Below are 15,859 nucleotides of genomic sequence, written 5' to 3'. Positions count from 1 at the left end.
AACTTCAAGTAGATCAATCCCAACGCCGACGGATAATGGGCCGTGCCGGATCCCACGGGCCGATCACCACATTCTTATACTTCTGCAGGCTGATCAGCCACCAGCTACAGCCGCCCATGGCCAGCGCCGTGAGAATACTGCCCAGGATGGAGCCGACCACCGCCGCAGCGAGTCCGCCCCGTAGCGTCATCCCCACAGCGCCACCGGCCACGATCACCAGCGCCAGCGTCAGAAGGACGTGCCCGGTCCAGGAAATATGTCGCAGCTGACGGCGGAAGATCGGGAATAGCCCGAACACCTCGATGGAGAACAGCATCAGACTGAACACATGGGTGGTAGACGGCAACCGCGACGCGAGCACCGTCGACGCCATCACAGCCGCGTTGGTCGAGAGGGAGGCGGGGAATTTGGTGGCGCCAGCGCCCTCACCGCTCCCATAGTCGAAAGAGAAGATGTTCATGATCAACAGCCAGCAGCTCATCGCCCAGATCGAGTCACTCGCCGTGGACTTTGTCAGGGATTTCAAGATGGGACTGAGTCCGAGGAGGGCACAGTAGATAAGAAAGGCGGACTTGACAGTCGACAGCCTCTGGCGGTTGCGCGAGGAGAGCAAGGAAGTGCCGGGATCCTGAGCTGGAAACTGGGGCCCGTGGGAGTTGACTGGCGTGGTTTCGGCGGAGCCCTGGGCTTCACTCATCCCCTCACCCCGCCGTCCAGCGTCTGCCGGCTCACTCTGCGCCATCGTCAACCCCAGTCCGTGGACTTGGCCGTCCTTAATCCGGGAGCCGGAGCCGTTGCCCGAGCTGGCCAGCGAACTCGAGCTCGACCCATCGTCGCCCTCCGAGACGCGCTCCACCACATGCGGGCTCTCCTTGTGCTCCTTCCAAACCCACGTATCCCACAGAAACCACCCCATCGCCGTGCCCACGCTACCCCAGCACACCACCGAAACCGGGCTCACGCGTCCCTGCACAATCCCCACAAAGCAACACACAAAGATAACCACCGAGCACACGTGCTGCACAATGACCGTAGAATCCGCCACCAATGGCCAGAAATCATACGGACGTACGCGCGGGTTGCGCTGGAGGTGGTCGAGAAACGTCTCCGTGTCGGTGTAATTGTCCGGATCTGCAGCTATCAGCACCCAGCCCCTAGTCCACCGCGACAAGCCAACTTACACGACTGCTTCACCCAGAGAAGCTTCTTCCACGCGCCCTTGCGTCTGCGCCGTCGACTGGTCCCGCGCACCTTTCGCGGAGGCACCGCCGGCGGCGAGCGCAGCGCCGCCACCGACACAGCCGTGCCTGCGCTGCCATTCAGCGGCTGGAGAGGGTCATCGTATGTGTTTGGCGCCGTGCGCGTGCGGGACAGCCCATGCGAGTAGTACGCGTCCTCCGGGGCGAGGCGCGTGGGATCGGGGAGAGCTCGTTGCTGGTCAGGAGACGGCTTAAACCCGACGGCGCGGTTGGGGTGGGTTTCGACGGGGACAGGCGGCGGGACTGGAGGAGGGTCGGACAGGGAAGGCATCGAGCAATGTCGAATTCATGCTTGACGCCTGGTGTGGATGGTGGTTATGGAGGAAAAATAATGGCCATGCTGGATAGACTTCTAATTATGGATCTGCTGCTTGCGACCGCCCCACGTGGGCTGACTCAGCACTCCGGGGGTTCGCTGCGCTAAGCCTAAACGGGAGCATGATCTATGCCATATTTCAGCTTTAGGAAGTTGTCTGCTTCCGGTGAGATATATCCAGTTGATCTTAATCGATTCCAATGAGATAGTGGACAGGATGTAAAGTACAGTCGTTTGGGACGAGACTATTGGAGAACAACTCCGAGCAGTATCAAAAACACCATCTCCAGAACTATCCTAATGAGGCAATTTTTCAGGTGAAGCTCTACAAGCCACAAGAGCTGGCGTCTTCCACAGGGCCTTAGAGCGCCCATGAAGATGGCATAAGTAGATGAGACTCCTTCCCCGCCTAGCAATTCCCCAATTGTGGCATCCCGTTCCTTTGTCGAGGAAGAAATCACGGTCTCCACTGTCTGAGGCAACAGGCTGGCTTCCGTCAGAGTGAGGGCGATTGTCGCTGGCAGCAGTCCAAACACACGAAGAGTAAACATGAGAATCACTGTGAAGATGTCTACGCTGGGGCGTACGCCGATATCTGAGTCAACTTGTCCTGTTGAGATATCCGGACCCTCCATGAACCCTTGCATTTCGTACATCAGGGCGTAAAACATCCCGTATAGAAATGCGGGCAATGCTAAGCGTCTCTTATTTCCTGTAACGGGTTGCATATCAGAGGGTCGTGGTGGCTGTTGGCGGACTGATATGGTAGTACGCGTCCATTTTAGATGAAGTTCAGATAGGAGGACAGATGTAACGGCGTAGCCAACGGGCCGTAGCACTATATGGCTGAAGACCGTTTTTGATAGAACTGATCTGACGACGAAATGGGCCAGGTAGTAGATGAATCCCGCCCCGAGACCTCTCGCAAGGCAGTACACGCCCTGTGTGCGGTATATGAGGCGGATGGCATCAGAAACGTATCGAAAGATTGGGCGCCGTCTGCTGCTCTTCTGGTCTCGGTGATCGAGGGCAACTCCGTCTGCTTTGTGGCCCTCGATGACCAGGAGCGTTGCTACTGCATGCTCAAGGACGTAACGGAGGAGGATGCTGAGGAGAAGGTAGACAAAAATAAGTGTAACAAAGGAGAAAGTGCTCTCTTCATGGGTCGTTGATGAGGAAAGAATCTTATTAACGTAGTCCAGCAGAATATCTTCTCCGCCAGGACTGAGAAGGATATTCAATGTCCGCGCTGGTAGTATCCGGAGTAATTTCCGACTCAGAGAAGGAAGCATTTTGTATTGTGTCAGGAGAGGGATGTATGACAGAGAATAAAGTCAGACAGCAATTGATAGTTAGAAAATAAGGTAAGCAGGTAATGGCTGCCCAAATTTTAGTGCTGATGAGATTGTGGGAGCAGGTACTTAGCCCTAGCTCTAAGACAAGCCTCACCCGGAAGACCCGGCCCTCATTAGATGTACTGCCCTGGTGCAAACTGTCAGTTATTTAGTGAACAACGTTACAATCCAGTTGAATCTCCAATTTGAGCGCAGTGTGGAAAAGTGGAATGTAGATTCCTTCATATAGTGGGAGGTAGATCGTCGAGATCCTCCTTAATCACATCCAATTCTCAGCAGGTACAAATATCTGAACAACTTTACATAGATAGACACATGGCCCTCTCAAACAATGTCTGGATCATCGTGACTGTAGGTTTTTAAGTCTATTATGCATCATTATAGATCAACAAGCGGGTATCAGAAGCCCAACGAAGGCAATATATCAAAACAGCGCAATGTGCAAATGAATGCATGCCATGCTTGCTCGTACATAATAATGACACAGAGGTCCGAAAGGCGAATGCAGGAAACAGAGATAAGGAGGCAGCTAGGATTACGTCGCGGTGGTTTTGGTCTCGGTGGTCTTGGTCTCAAAAGACGGGGTGGTGCCGTCGAAACTGTTCCTCCGACCCCAGTTGGCGGGCTGTCGGCGGAGGAATGCGCCCACAGCACCGATGTAACCCTCATGACGCAAGAAGTAGGCTTGTTTCTCGCCCTTGGACCAGAATCGAATGGCGTATGACAGGGTGTTCATGGTTTGTCGGTGCCCCCGAATGAAGGAACCGCCGAAGTAGATGTGTTTGACGCTGTGCTTCTCAGACTGCAGGTAGGCAATTTGACCGATGTTGTTACTGACACTCATTAATATCACCATTTCGCTGTAGACCATAGTGTCATAATGTGAAACATACCTAATGGCATAGAGAAGGCTCCGACTCATATCTTCATGTTTAAACGTCACTTCCCCATTCCGATGATCGCCATCGTGGGGTTCGCCATCGCCATTGGTCTCTGGGTGTTCGGCGGCGCTCTTCAACCGAAAGACCTTGCCGAAGGTGCTCGCGATTGCCGTACTCTTGAGCCCGATCTTGTTGTAATCCATGCCGTAGATATCGCCGACGAGCATATCGACCCCGCTGTTATCGCCCTGGTCGGCCATGGCAAGCATCTCATCAAAGGTGCGAGCGCCGGTCAGCAGCGACATGATTCCCCAAAAGGTACCCCCGCCGAGGTGGGTACCTCCCACACGCTGGAATTGACGGGGACCGGAGACTTTGATCATGGAAACGCCGGAGCCGATGTTGACAAGGAGGTACGGGTAGACATCCGGTCGGGCCTCGGCAAATTGCATCGGGTCAACTTCACTGTAGGTGAAGACTTCGTTCGGGATCTCGGTGATAAAGAAGTCCAGGCCTAAGAGAGTTATTTCGCTGTTTCGACATGTATCGGAGGCAATGGCATGGGTAACATACCGGTGATTAAGCATTCCATTTCATCCTCGCGGATAATATTGACCTGCAGGGCCTCTTTGAGCTTGTCGTAGTATTTAAAGGCACCGCCTCCTGTCGCGACGACACAGAGCTCGTTGGATGTAGGGCCATGCGCTTTCTCGTACTCCTCCTTCAATTCCTTGATAAAATCGATGCAGAGGTCTATGCGGTGCGTCTCGAAGTTGATAAAGTTCAATCGGCCACCATTGTCCACGGAGTCCAGCTCTCGCGTAAAATAGACCAATTTTGCCAGGGAGCCGCCGATCTAGAAAAGAAAGCCATTCTCATCAGCATGCGAAACTGATTTGTGTGGTTGTGCGATCGGAAAAGGCGATTGCGGGGAGCTTCGCAATGGATGCGGGGAACGGAGGAAAAAAAGCTCCCACTCGTCCGAGATGAATCGACAGATCACAGGCGATGACATGACTGATAACGCAGAAACCACGAGAGACACTCACATCAACGGCCACATGGCTGACCAGACCGGTATGATGCGGCAGGCGAATGTCGTGACCCTCATAATGTACCCCGTCGGTTCGCACCGGGCTCTTCGACCGAGGATCTTCGTCGACAATAAAGGCGCCCTTCACATTGATCTTGACGGCCCCGGGATTGGAGATGGCCTGCTCCAGGCGGGTGGCCCGGGAAGCCATGGAATTGGAATCGGGATGGGGGTTAGCGGACATGGTAATTCATGAGGGAGAGGAAGAGAGGAGAGTAATCGAGAGAAATCAGGGGAAGAGAGGAACGGCGCATGGAGGGACCGCGGCGGGACCGGCGAGAGCGGTCGCATCCAAGAAGGGCCTTCGGGGAAATGGGATGGCCGTGATCCTCCCTACGGCGTATATCTCCTTCTGCCCGCCCGGATTTTTGTTGAGGGGGTGGGGGACTCTCTCCAGTTGCCTTTTTGCCCTTTGCGGGTGTATGCATGGACGATGCAGTTTTCAGACGATCGCAGGTGTCTCATGCCTGGATTTCTTGTTCTGACTGTATAGAAATTCCATTCTTGCCGTCGTCGTCGTCTCGGACGTTTTTCAATGTTCGGAGCGGCCGAGGCATGACGTAGATGAGGCCTTAGGCAGCTTTCACCAACATTGATCAGAACAACTATACCTACATCGATGCTGATTACGTCGAGTGCTACGATACGTACTACGTAGATTAGGAGTTGTACCTGGGTCGTACGTTGGCTCTATGGACATCTGTTTGTAAGATACTCCAGATTCCGCGTCGATATATATTTCGGTTAGACCCGGATCTACTCTGCGCATATCTTCCAGAATTGACGTTTTTCTTCATATGCCTGAGCCAGTGCGAAGCTTCCGATCACTCGTTGGTTTGTCCTAATTGTGCATCATCTTGAGTCGGTCTTCGCCGCTGGCAAAGTATACGTCATGTTGAACATGCTCCTAGTCGGATCCACATGCTTCTTTACCCTTTGCTGATGATAGGACATGCAGATGGTGGCAAAGAGATAAGTTGAGATATGGGTTTGCAGCATGAAATGTTGGGATATACACCTGCATACGACAAGAACTTGGATGTCTTTTGAGAGAATTCACTGCACCGGGAACAAGGCTCATTTCACCCAGCCTCACCTTCAGTCGTCCTATTCACTGAATGCAAGGACCATATAAAGCCTGGAGTGGGCAAAAGATGCGCTAGAGGCTCAGGCCATAAAGCCCAGCTGCTCGAAGAAGAGGGTATATTAGGTATGGAGTTCTATTCATGGCTAAGAGAAAGGGGAAGATACCAGAATATGAGATGATGGAGATATAATGGTCTATATCAAAGCAAGCTCTGTCTAAACAAACTGATAATCTTCACTATGATTGTATGGTACAGCTACAAATGCTGGGAAGAGCATATTGGAGGTGATTTTTTCAGTTGTCTAACGGGAGCTGATATCGGTACATCTTGATAATTGAACCCAGAGACAGATACTAGTGCCTACGTAGTTGCTTCATAGTGATATACATCATCTACGGGAGGCATTTGATTATAATAACTGTAACGTAGACTTGTTTGCTGCTTACAATCTCCGTATTTGCTCTTATATACGAGGAAGTCCTTCTTGTAGAGTCACAGTCACTGATCTTCCATGGCGTATGATGAGATCCTTTCCTTGACATCAAGAGTCAACCTGATATCCATATAGAAACTGTAGTGAAGCCTATACGCTTCAGTATAGACCTTCCCTGACAAGTCCTCCTGGTACATCCTCTCTAACAAGCGGTGAAGTCAATGACATCGCCGTTTGCCAGTGAGACCATCCATATAGACCAGCCTCAGGCACCCACCCTCTCTGTTCTTCTGTTGCTCTTCATTGTTTTGTTTTCTTCTCTTCTCTTCGCTTCTCCCCTCCCAATATTCTTCATCTTCTTCCTTTTCCTCTCCCCTTCACCTCTCTCTTCCCCACCGTCATCTTCATCTCTTCCCTCTCACACAACACAGACTCCCACTTCGCTCCCCCTCTACACCACTCTACTCTCCCACCATCACAGCTCACCTCACATCCCCCTAAAGCTTCATCTACGCGTGCCCAGCCCCTACCATGGACACCTTCGTGACTGACATGGGCTCTGTGCTCAAAGACGTCCCTGTCAACCATAATAACAGGGACCCTGCCGCAGCCAACGCGGCTCGTGAGAAAGGATGGGTCGAACCTGAACAGTACGATTACGCTAAGTACACTGCTGGTCCTCCCCTCCCCAAGATCGAGGAGGAGGGCTCCTTCGAGGCCGCTGGGGAGCCCCAGGACGTCCCTGAATGGGCTCACAAAGCAGCGAAGTACGAATGGAAGGATGAGTATGGCGATGTTGGTCCAGAGATCCCAGAACTCGAAGAGGAACTCTTCAGAAGTGACTTCATCAACAGACAGGGTCTCAAGCTGAACAAGTAAGCGCAGCGTCTTTCCTACCGGAAACCGCCTACTAACCGTACAAAGCCTCCAGAACATTGAGGTCGTCGCCGAGAGTCGTGAGAGACCTAATCCCGTCAAGAACGTAAGTCGACGTGTCCTTCAGAATGCGACATCGACCAGTTACTGACTTCCTCAGTTCGATGACGCTGGCCTCCACCCTATCATGCGTGAGAACATCCGTCTCTGCCGCTACAACGTGCCTACTCCCATTCAAGCCTATGCAATCCCTGCGATCCTGACAGGTCATGATCTGATTGCTATTGCTCAGACCGGCAAGTAACCATCATCCGTCTCAGTATAACTGACTAACTGTTACAGGTTCTGGCAAGACTGCCGCTTTTCTCATCCCCGTCCTCTCGCAGCTGATGGGTAAGGCAAAGAAGCTCGCCGCCGCTCGCCCCTACATTGGCGCCGGCTTTGACGCAGCAGTGGAGGCCGTCCGTGCCGAGCCCTTGGTTCTGGTCGTCGCTCCGACTCGAGAGCTGTCCATGCAGATCTTCGACGAAGCCCGTCGTCTCTGTTACAGGTCAATGCTGCGTCCTTGCGTCGTGTACGGTGGCGCTCCCGTTCGTGACCAGAGAGAAGAGCTCCAGAAGGGATGCGATATTCTCATCGGCACTCCTGGTAGACTGTTGGATTTTATGGACAAGCCTCACATCCTGTCCCTTCGTCGCGTTAGGTAAGTACATCCTATCCCGATGATGAATCCTCTCTCACATCACAGATACACCATCATCGATGAGGCCGACGAGCTTCTCCAGTCCGACTGGGAGTCCGACTTCAACAGAATCATGTCCGGCGGAGGTAAGCACATCCACCCTCTATCAACACCTCATGCTCACCAAGCTAGACGTCAACGAGGACGCGGATCACCGCTACATGATGTTCTCGGCCACTTTCAACAAGGAGTGCCGCCAGCTCGCGCGCAAGTTCCTGTCCGACGACCACGTCCGCGTCCGCATTGGACGTCCCGGCAGTACGCACGTCAACGTCGACCAGAGAGTACGTTGCCGTTCCCCCTCCCCATCAAGAACAGCCTAACACACCCCAGATCGTATTCGTCGAGGACCACCTCAAGAAGCAGGCTCTCTACGACCTGCTCCTGTCTATGCCGCCTTCGCGCACACTTGTCTTCGTCAACTCCAAAGTCCAGGCTGATCTGGTCGACGACTACCTCTACAACATGGGTCTCCCCAGCACCTCCATCCACTCGGACCGCACCCAGCGCGAGCGCGAGGACGCCCTGTACGTCTCCAGCCCACACATCCCACATCTATACCCCAACTAACACCCACACAGCCGCGCCTTCCGCTCCGCTAAGTGCCCCATCCTCGTCGCAACCGGCGTCTCCGCCCGCGGCCTCGACATCAAGAACGTGATGCACGTCATCAACTACCAGTTGCCGAGCGCCTCCAACGGCGGCATCACCGAGTACATCCACCGCATCGGTGAGGAGCCCGCCTCCCCCCGAAACAATCTTAACTCCTCTAAACCCATCTAACCACTCACAGGCCGCACTGCGCGTATCGGCAACGAAGGCCTGGCGACCTCGTTCTACAACGAGCGCGACACCGACATCGCCGCAGACCTCGTCAAGATCCTCCTCGAGAGCAAGCAGCCCATCCCGGACTTCCTGGAGCCCTACAAGCCGGACGACTGCGAAAGGCTCAGCTTCCACGACGACACGGACGACGAGGACGGCGTCGAGAATGGCGACGAGACCGTCGAGAACGGCGACGCCGCTGCTAACGGTGCGGCCTGGGGCGGTGTCGGCGATTCTGTGCATGCGGATCTCAGCGCCAACGATGCTGATGCTCCCCAGGAGCTTCCGGAGTGGTAGATTAGCTGCGTCGGGGTGTCCGGGCCGCGAGAAGAGTTGGTGGGTTGATTGATTGCCGGATTTGTCTGTCTGTCGGGTTTCTGCGCGTTTGGTGTCTTCGATTTGTTGTCGCGAGCGGGTCTCGCATAGATACTTGTACTAATGGTGCCGGACGCGACGGGCAGGATCACGGCTGTGCACACGTGGCCGACGAGCAGGCGGATCTCGCGACGGTCAGAGGGCGTTCCATTGGGACTGGCGACTTTTTGTTCATGGATCTAGACTGGCGCGGGAGTCTGGCCCCGACTGGCTGGTCGAGTTGGGGTTCTGTTCGGGGCTGTCGAGTGATTGCTGGGGCTGTCTGTTGGTCTAGCTAATACATTTTCTTCGTGTGAATTTCTTCATTGTGCATGCGTAGGTGGTAATTGTAGGTCGACATCTCGAGGAATGCATATGGCGATACAATTACATGACTCGATTCATGATATAAACATTTCAAGAACAACTCCAATCCATGCAGAATGCCTCCTATACGCCCATCCCAGCATCGAAGAAAATGTATAATCTATAATTACAATCATGTATGAATATAAATCGATGCCATGTTTTTCCTGTGCCGTTCATTGTTCGTCCCGCGAATCCACATTTAGTTCCCCCAATCCGGCCGCGTACACGTCGGCGCATGGTTCATCAGGTTCTCGATGCGACGCACCACCCACCCAGAGCGGACACCGGAGCTCCGCACGCCCAGACGGGGAGTCTTCCCCGTATAGCACTTGCCGTCGCGGAGGACGAACTGCGTGCAGTCGCCGGTGTTGGTACAGGTGGTTTGGCACTCATGGAACGAGGAGACCCCGACTTGCTCCTCGTCGGCGAGGTTGTCCCAATCGTCGCGGACGTTGGAGAGCTCCGGATAGATGAGCTCTTTGAAGACGTCGCTGTGCAGGAGAACGTATTTCTCCTTCTAGCGGGGAGTTAGCTTTGCGATATCGTGAGGGAAAAGGGGAACGTACCTCTCGCCACCGTCGGCGTTCAAAGTTCCACAGATACTCAATGTCGCGCGGCGCCAGGTGGTGGAAGGCAACGGCGGGGAAACACCAGGGCTGGCGGTAGAAGCTTCGGGTGAACTCGTCCAGCTCGCCGACGTTGGAGTTCTGCAGGATCGGCCAGGAGAAGTGCAAGGGCACCCCCACGTCGGCCAGGACCTTGCCGAGGACGCAGTCACCGGCCCAGTGGGCGTCGGTGTACTCGTTCAGTTCGACGGTGCGGTCTGCGTAGTCATCTGACACGCGCTGCATGGCCGGGTTGGAGACTATGAATCCGGACCCGCCGTGGGCGAAGATAACATCCGCAATCTGCGTCTCCGTGCCGATGTAGTGGGGTTTCGAGGGATCGAAATGGGCGAGCCATTGCATCAGGGTCGGCCAGGAGAAGTAGGTATCCGCCTCCATGAAGACATACCACTTGGCACGATTATTGTACCGCAGGGTCTCCTGCACCATGGGGAGAAATTTCCACTTGTCCAGCTTCCACCCGGGGTTGTTGGGCTTCCCGATGGCGGAATTGGCCTCGTCCGCAAAGTCAGCAGACTCGAGGCCAGCTCGACCCTGTTCCTGCAGACGGTTGTAGATGTCAAAGTCCGGCACGGAGCTCTTGACGTCGGTGTCTATGTTTTGAAGCGCATCATGGATTTGAACGCCGTCAATGACTTCCTCGAAGTCGGAGAAGATCACGTAGTTGGGGATGCAACGCAGGGTGGTGTGGAAATGCACCGGGACCTTGTCGCGCGCTTCGGTGACGCCGGTTTTCATGACGACGAGGACATCCTCGATGCCGGGTAGCGGGGGACAGTCGGGATGGAGATGCGGTTGGTGCGGTTGTGGGAGGGAAGGACGCAGCTCCGAGTGGATCGAGCGGAAGTGGTAGAGAAGAAACAGGCCGAGAAGGGAGGCTATCACCGCAATGCGACGGCGAGAACGAACCATGGTAACCATTCTCGTCGGGGAGACCGCTGTGCGGAGGAATTGAGGCGAAGGAGGGATATAGCGGAAGAGTGAAAGCGATTGATCCTCCTGATCAAAGAACAGGAACCAGCATCGTTTGGCGCCTCCCTGTCTTTCCTTGCGAGGGTGATGTTCCTCCTGTGGGGAGCTGGGGAGGATCTGAGGGGGAGGAATGCGGGAAGTCCAGCACCACCGCGGAGAAGAAGGGGGATCGGAGCAATTGAGAGAGACGAGAGGTAAAGAATGGAGGAAGAAAGGAGACAGAGTAAGCGAAGAAAAGAGGAAGAATGACAGCCAGCGTTGGTGGCTGCCTCCTCGATTGCAGATGATCGGCCCAGGTGCTGATCGTCGATGACGCGTTGGAGGACCAAAAGAGGCGGGACTAAGCCATGGACGGCGATGTCAAGCTGAAACGGAGTGGGGGTCCACGTATGCCGTACCCGTCATTCGATTGACATCCATGGCATTGAATTGGATCTGAGATGGAGAATATGAAGGAGAAAGAGGGGAAGAGAGGGAGAGAAGAAGAGGAAATCTTGAGAGATGTTGAAATCACGATGGACGGCTGAGTCAGCACGACCCCTGATCTCCATCCCCAGCAGTACGGAGTAGTTACAAAGTAGGTCAAGATCTATTCAAATATACACCGTGCGTAAACTACCCAAGTCTATTCCCATTCCGCGCCTAGACGCTAGCTGGGCCCTTGTACATGCACGGGCCACGACTACGACCCCTGCGCCTTCTTCGCGATCATGTTCGAGTGCAGCTTCACCAACTCCGGGATAATCATACTCTCGATCTCCACGCCCTCAGGCCCAGTCTGCGTTTCCTCCGCACGAGGCTCGCCAGTATTGCTTCCCCTGGACCGCTTCATCTCAGCCAGTCCCACCTGATCTTCCGCTCCAGATATGCTCTTGCTACGCTTCGACTTGGGCACCCGAATCCACCGCTCGTAGGGCGGATCTGGCGTGACAAACACCACCTCCCACTTCCGTGTGGAAAGAAGATTTCCAATCACTAGGTGGTGGGAGTATCGTTGCAGCGCAGTTTGGGCCTTGTACACCAGTAGATTCGGATCGGTCTCCAGCTTGAACGACACCACCATGCTGCCGTCTGGTGCCCACCCGTCCACCAATTGATGCAGAAACTTCGGGACAGGATCCAGGTCGATGATTAGCTTCTTGCTATGCGTCGGCGGCTGAGCCTCCAGACCACCAGTGTAGATGTCGGCCGGATCGATCGCCTGGTCGGCACTGTCCTTGCCATCAGGGCTGGCCAGATGAGCTGGTAGTTCGGACGACTGGATCTTATGTTCGGCCATGCGCTCGCGCGGAATGAAGAAATCACTGACGGCTGCAGCCAGATAGAACAGCGCGTTCGCCTTCAACGGCCGCATAGCCTGCGCAAGGGACCGTAGCTCGAACAGGTACTCCGTGATCGTCGTGAACGGAATCAGCAATAGCCGATTGTTCTGTTTCGCGTACCGATACTTGCGCAGCACATCCCGCATCTCATCCTGGTACTCGCTGCGCACCACGATCGCCCCGTGGTCTCCATTCAACCCAGATGCCGGGGGCGCTTCGTCCATGAAGTCCAGAAAGCAGTTGGTCGAGTGACTGTAATGCCGCGAGTATGGGAGGAGACTGAATTGCCGGTGCAGGAAAATCACCGCATATCCTTGTTCGAGAAAGTATTCGGCTGACGTCGCTCCACGGGTTCCGTTAGAGAAGTTGTCGATGAATCGGACCGTCTGGTTCTCCAGGGGCACCGTCGTGCCTCCAGAGGTGACCAGAACAACCCGCCGACCTGCCTCGACGTGGTCGTTGACGAATGCGCGGGCGAGAGCTTCGTGTTTGGGGAGGGTTTTGGGAGGGGGGTTGTTGCTGAAGTAGACCGATTCCGCCTCGGCGGGCGTCATTTCTTTCGCATTGGACGGCATTGTAGCCGGATAGAAGGGAAATGGATATGTCGAATGGGGGATGCGGGACAGATCTGATTGACTTGACTCTTAAGGGACGTCCGATAAGGGCATCCAGTCTAGACAGGTGTAGGAGTTACCTCGCAGATAACAGTCAGAGACAGACACAGTTGAAGGAGAGCCCAACGTTGCGATATCTAGAGGTCGAAATGAATGCTTTGAATCAAGTATGCAATTGAAGCTGGGTCGAAGACAATGTCTCTCCGTAAGAATGCTTCCTAGGTAACTAGATTGTCCGGTTAGTCATGGATGAAGCGCTTCTCTAATAAGCCCACAACGCCGGGCCTATAATACCTGGTGCAGGTCTATCGTCGAAGCGAGAGACTCTTGATGTCCAGTGTTCAAAAGGCAAGCAGAAATAACGCGGAAGAGAGAGTAGAGCACAGCATCAGCAAGAGAGCCATTGACGTCCACGATTGAGAGGAACCGAGGGGCATCGGCCAGTGCCTCACCGCCTTCGGATAATGACGCATTTCCACAGCCGATTATCACGTGATCTTTGCTTTACGCGGGGATGATTTCAAGTTGGCCTCAACCATTGATTTATTTCATACATCGTAATGACCTAATTTCGTGCATCGCCTCACAGATAACGGCTCCGGATGGCTTGGCTGATGGTGCTCATCCGACTGGCCATCCCTCCGTGTTGCATGTTACTCAACAGCGCCTCTTCCAGTGCCGATTGGGTCACACTTGCATCTGGACCGAGGCATTAGCGGCGGACAAGCGGTCGGGATTGGATGCTGGATTGTCTTACCGTCCAAATCACTGAAACTGCTCCCCATACTTGGCGTGTCACTGGCGTCTCTTGATGCAACAGATCGCCGCGGGCTTAGATGTGCGAGGTCGGCCGCTCGCCTGGGACTGAACGTCCCAGGAGGAACACGCCGCCGCGCTTCCGCCGACGGCAAGGTAGCTGGAGCACCTGAACTCACAGAGCTAGTTGAGGACTCGGCAGTTACTGATTTCCGCGGGATGGGATTCTGTTCCACACGCCTCCGTGGTGCTGATGGGTCTTCAGACTCCATCCGGAGGGTTGCATTTAGATCCGGGCCTGCGCTCTCGCGTGGTGCGTGTTCAGGCCCACGGGAAACGGGAAGGAATGCTGGGGACTCATCGTCATCCTCATCATCGTCCCGGAGACCCTGTCGATGGGTGGAGAACTTGCCAAAGTGACGGAACCGTGGGCCTCTTCGGCTGACTGTCGTCTCCTCAAGATCGGATTCAGACTCAGATGGGCTAGAAGTCAGGTCTTCCTCCTCGAGCGTGGGCGACTTGTGGAGATGGGGCGCGGGTGCTGGTTCTCGTCTGCCTGTAGAAGGACGACGGCCATAGCTGGCCCATTTCTGTTCCTTCGCCTCTGTAGCTGGAGATTCGGAGGGAAGAGGATCCCTTGATGTCTTGACCTGGTTGACTGTCGTCGAAGAGCTTGTTCGCCGTGGGAGTTGCCCTAGAGACGTGTTATGTTGAGTTAAGGCATGAACTGCATTGTTGAAGCTTACCTCGTTGCGGGAGTGTCTCTTTCTGATGCGATGCAAGCCGCGTGGGGGCTCTCGATCCTTGGCCGTGTTAGTTTTATGTTAGATCATTGCGTACGAACTCATCTACCTGCGCTCGGTGTCCCCTTTCCGGGAGGACCCAAAGCCGCACTCCCTGAGATAGATCCCGGAGCTGGGGAAGGAGAGTTGGACTGCGTTGTGCCGACTTTACGCATCTGGGCCCGAACCTGAGAGAGCTGTCGGTCGTAGAGCCATGCTGCTTGTTGGAGAAGGAACTGCAGAGTGACGTCAAATCTCTCAGCGCTGTGGACGTTAGCTGCTGAAGAGTTTATGAAACCAGCCGCATAAGGGAAACATACAGTGCCCTCCCTGACCCATGTTAGCGCTTGGCCTCACATAGCGTCCGTGGACTTACAATCTATATCATCTCCTTTGGAAGGACGAGACAGTATGTCCCAGAGAGCCTGGTCTTTCGCGGCATTCCACTCCACCTGTAGAAGAGTCAGTGGAGGACCACATGCGGATCCGGTTGGGCGGGCAATTACCGGAGCTGGATCGACAAAGTCGCCTCTGGGGAAAGGAAGCCGGATAAACACCGTAAACTGGGTGTCGCCCGACTGATTCAGGGCCGTCATGACGAATCGTTGCAGTAGCTTGGATATTAGCAAGGATGTATGTTGCCGTCTGAGTAGATAAGAGAATGAAATTAGTGTATCAATTAATTTGAGCCAGGGTATGAAGTACAAGTCAGGCACAGAGCACAAAGCAGGTAGTAGGTAGATAGATGACGTTTGTTGGGGAAGGCGATCGTCAAATCACGGGGTACATTCGGTGGCGGTCAGGTGCGTTGCATTAGCCGCATTAGCCGCCGCGATCGATAAGGGAGGGGTTATTGCCACGGGTCCGGCACATGTCTCATGGTCACTACTTCATCTCTACAGGTATACTCCGATAGTACCTATCACTCAACAACCAGTTGTCAATCTTCAAAACCACGGATACAGCCTCAATTTCAAGTCTACCGCTGAAACTGCCGCTGAAACTGCCGCTACTACAGCTGAAACTCACCCCAGTTTGACGATCTGCTTGTGAAACGCGTGCAGCTGCATCCAACCTCGGTCCTAGGAACGATCGTCAACAATTAGTTTCGTGGACCCCACGAGATAACCATGATTGTCCTCTCTCCTGGACGCACATCATAACAGTCCATCCTATTCTGCTGCTTAATTTCCCAC

At 54.3% G+C, this 15,859-nt stretch overlaps 7 protein-coding genes across 7 annotated transcripts; 2 read left to right on the top strand and 5 right to left on the bottom strand.

Moving 5' to 3' along the window:
* Window positions 1–13: 13 nt before the first annotated feature.
* pigc (phosphatidylinositol N-acetylglucosaminyltransferase) lies at window positions 14–1,530 on the bottom strand (the record flags this gene model as incomplete). Its single annotated transcript, XM_001209120.1, has 2 exons — window positions 14–1,131; window positions 1,182–1,530. The coding sequence occupies 2 exons, from the start codon at window positions 1,528–1,530 to the stop codon at window positions 14–16; spliced, it is 1,467 nt and encodes a 488-aa protein (XP_001209120.1).
* A 594-nt stretch (window positions 1,531–2,124) lies between these two features.
* On the top strand, window positions 2,125–2,747 carry ATEG_01754 (uncharacterized protein; the record flags this gene model as incomplete). Its single annotated transcript, XM_001209119.1, has 3 exons — window positions 2,125–2,225; window positions 2,256–2,343; window positions 2,469–2,747. 3 exons carry the CDS (start codon window positions 2,125–2,127, stop codon window positions 2,745–2,747), a joined length of 468 nt encoding a protein of 155 aa, XP_001209119.1.
* A 718-nt stretch (window positions 2,748–3,465) lies between these two features.
* Window positions 3,466–5,088, bottom strand: ATEG_01753 (pantothenate kinase; the record flags this gene model as incomplete). The annotated part of the gene is made up of 4 exons (XM_001209118.1): window positions 3,466–3,790; window positions 3,824–4,325; window positions 4,385–4,667; window positions 4,861–5,088. The coding sequence occupies 4 exons, from the start codon at window positions 5,086–5,088 to the stop codon at window positions 3,466–3,468; spliced, it is 1,338 nt and encodes a 445-aa protein (XP_001209118.1).
* A 1,868-nt stretch (window positions 5,089–6,956) lies between these two features.
* On the top strand, window positions 6,957–9,165 carry ATEG_01752 (DEAD/DEAH box helicase; the record flags this gene model as incomplete). The annotated part of the gene is made up of 9 exons (XM_001209117.1): window positions 6,957–7,300; window positions 7,350–7,407; window positions 7,462–7,567; window positions 7,644–8,004; window positions 8,050–8,129; window positions 8,176–8,327; window positions 8,377–8,570; window positions 8,625–8,773; window positions 8,837–9,165. 9 exons carry the CDS (start codon window positions 6,957–6,959, stop codon window positions 9,163–9,165), a joined length of 1,773 nt encoding a protein of 590 aa, XP_001209117.1.
* A 625-nt stretch (window positions 9,166–9,790) lies between these two features.
* ATEG_01751 (glycosyltransferase family 31 protein) lies at window positions 9,791–11,129 on the bottom strand (the record flags this gene model as incomplete). Its single annotated transcript, XM_001209116.1, has 2 exons — window positions 9,791–10,108; window positions 10,158–11,129. The coding sequence occupies 2 exons, from the start codon at window positions 11,127–11,129 to the stop codon at window positions 9,791–9,793; spliced, it is 1,290 nt and encodes a 429-aa protein (XP_001209116.1).
* Window positions 11,130–11,871: 742 nt separating this feature from the next.
* ATEG_01750 (phosphopantothenate--cysteine ligase CAB2) lies at window positions 11,872–13,086 on the bottom strand (the record flags this gene model as incomplete). Its single annotated transcript, XM_001209115.1, has 1 exon — window positions 11,872–13,086. The coding sequence occupies one exon, from the start codon at window positions 13,084–13,086 to the stop codon at window positions 11,872–11,874; it is 1,215 nt and encodes a 404-aa protein (XP_001209115.1).
* A 622-nt stretch (window positions 13,087–13,708) lies between these two features.
* Window positions 13,709–15,002, bottom strand: ATEG_01749 (multidomain presynaptic cytomatrix related protein; the record flags this gene model as incomplete). Its single annotated transcript, XM_001209114.1, has 4 exons — window positions 13,709–13,824; window positions 13,883–14,684; window positions 14,722–14,927; window positions 14,984–15,002. 4 exons carry the CDS (start codon window positions 15,000–15,002, stop codon window positions 13,709–13,711), a joined length of 1,143 nt encoding a protein of 380 aa, XP_001209114.1.
* Window positions 15,003–15,859: the final 857 nt, after the last annotated feature.

The sequence above is a fragment of the Aspergillus terreus genome, genomic scaffold (assembly GCF_000149615.1).
Source record: "Aspergillus terreus NIH2624 scaffold_2 genomic scaffold, whole genome shotgun sequence".
Taxonomy (NCBI): Eukaryota; Fungi; Ascomycota; class Eurotiomycetes; order Eurotiales; family Aspergillaceae; genus Aspergillus; species Aspergillus terreus.
Note: the sequence above shows the minus strand (reverse complement) of the source record. Positions and strands in the feature narration are given on the sequence as shown.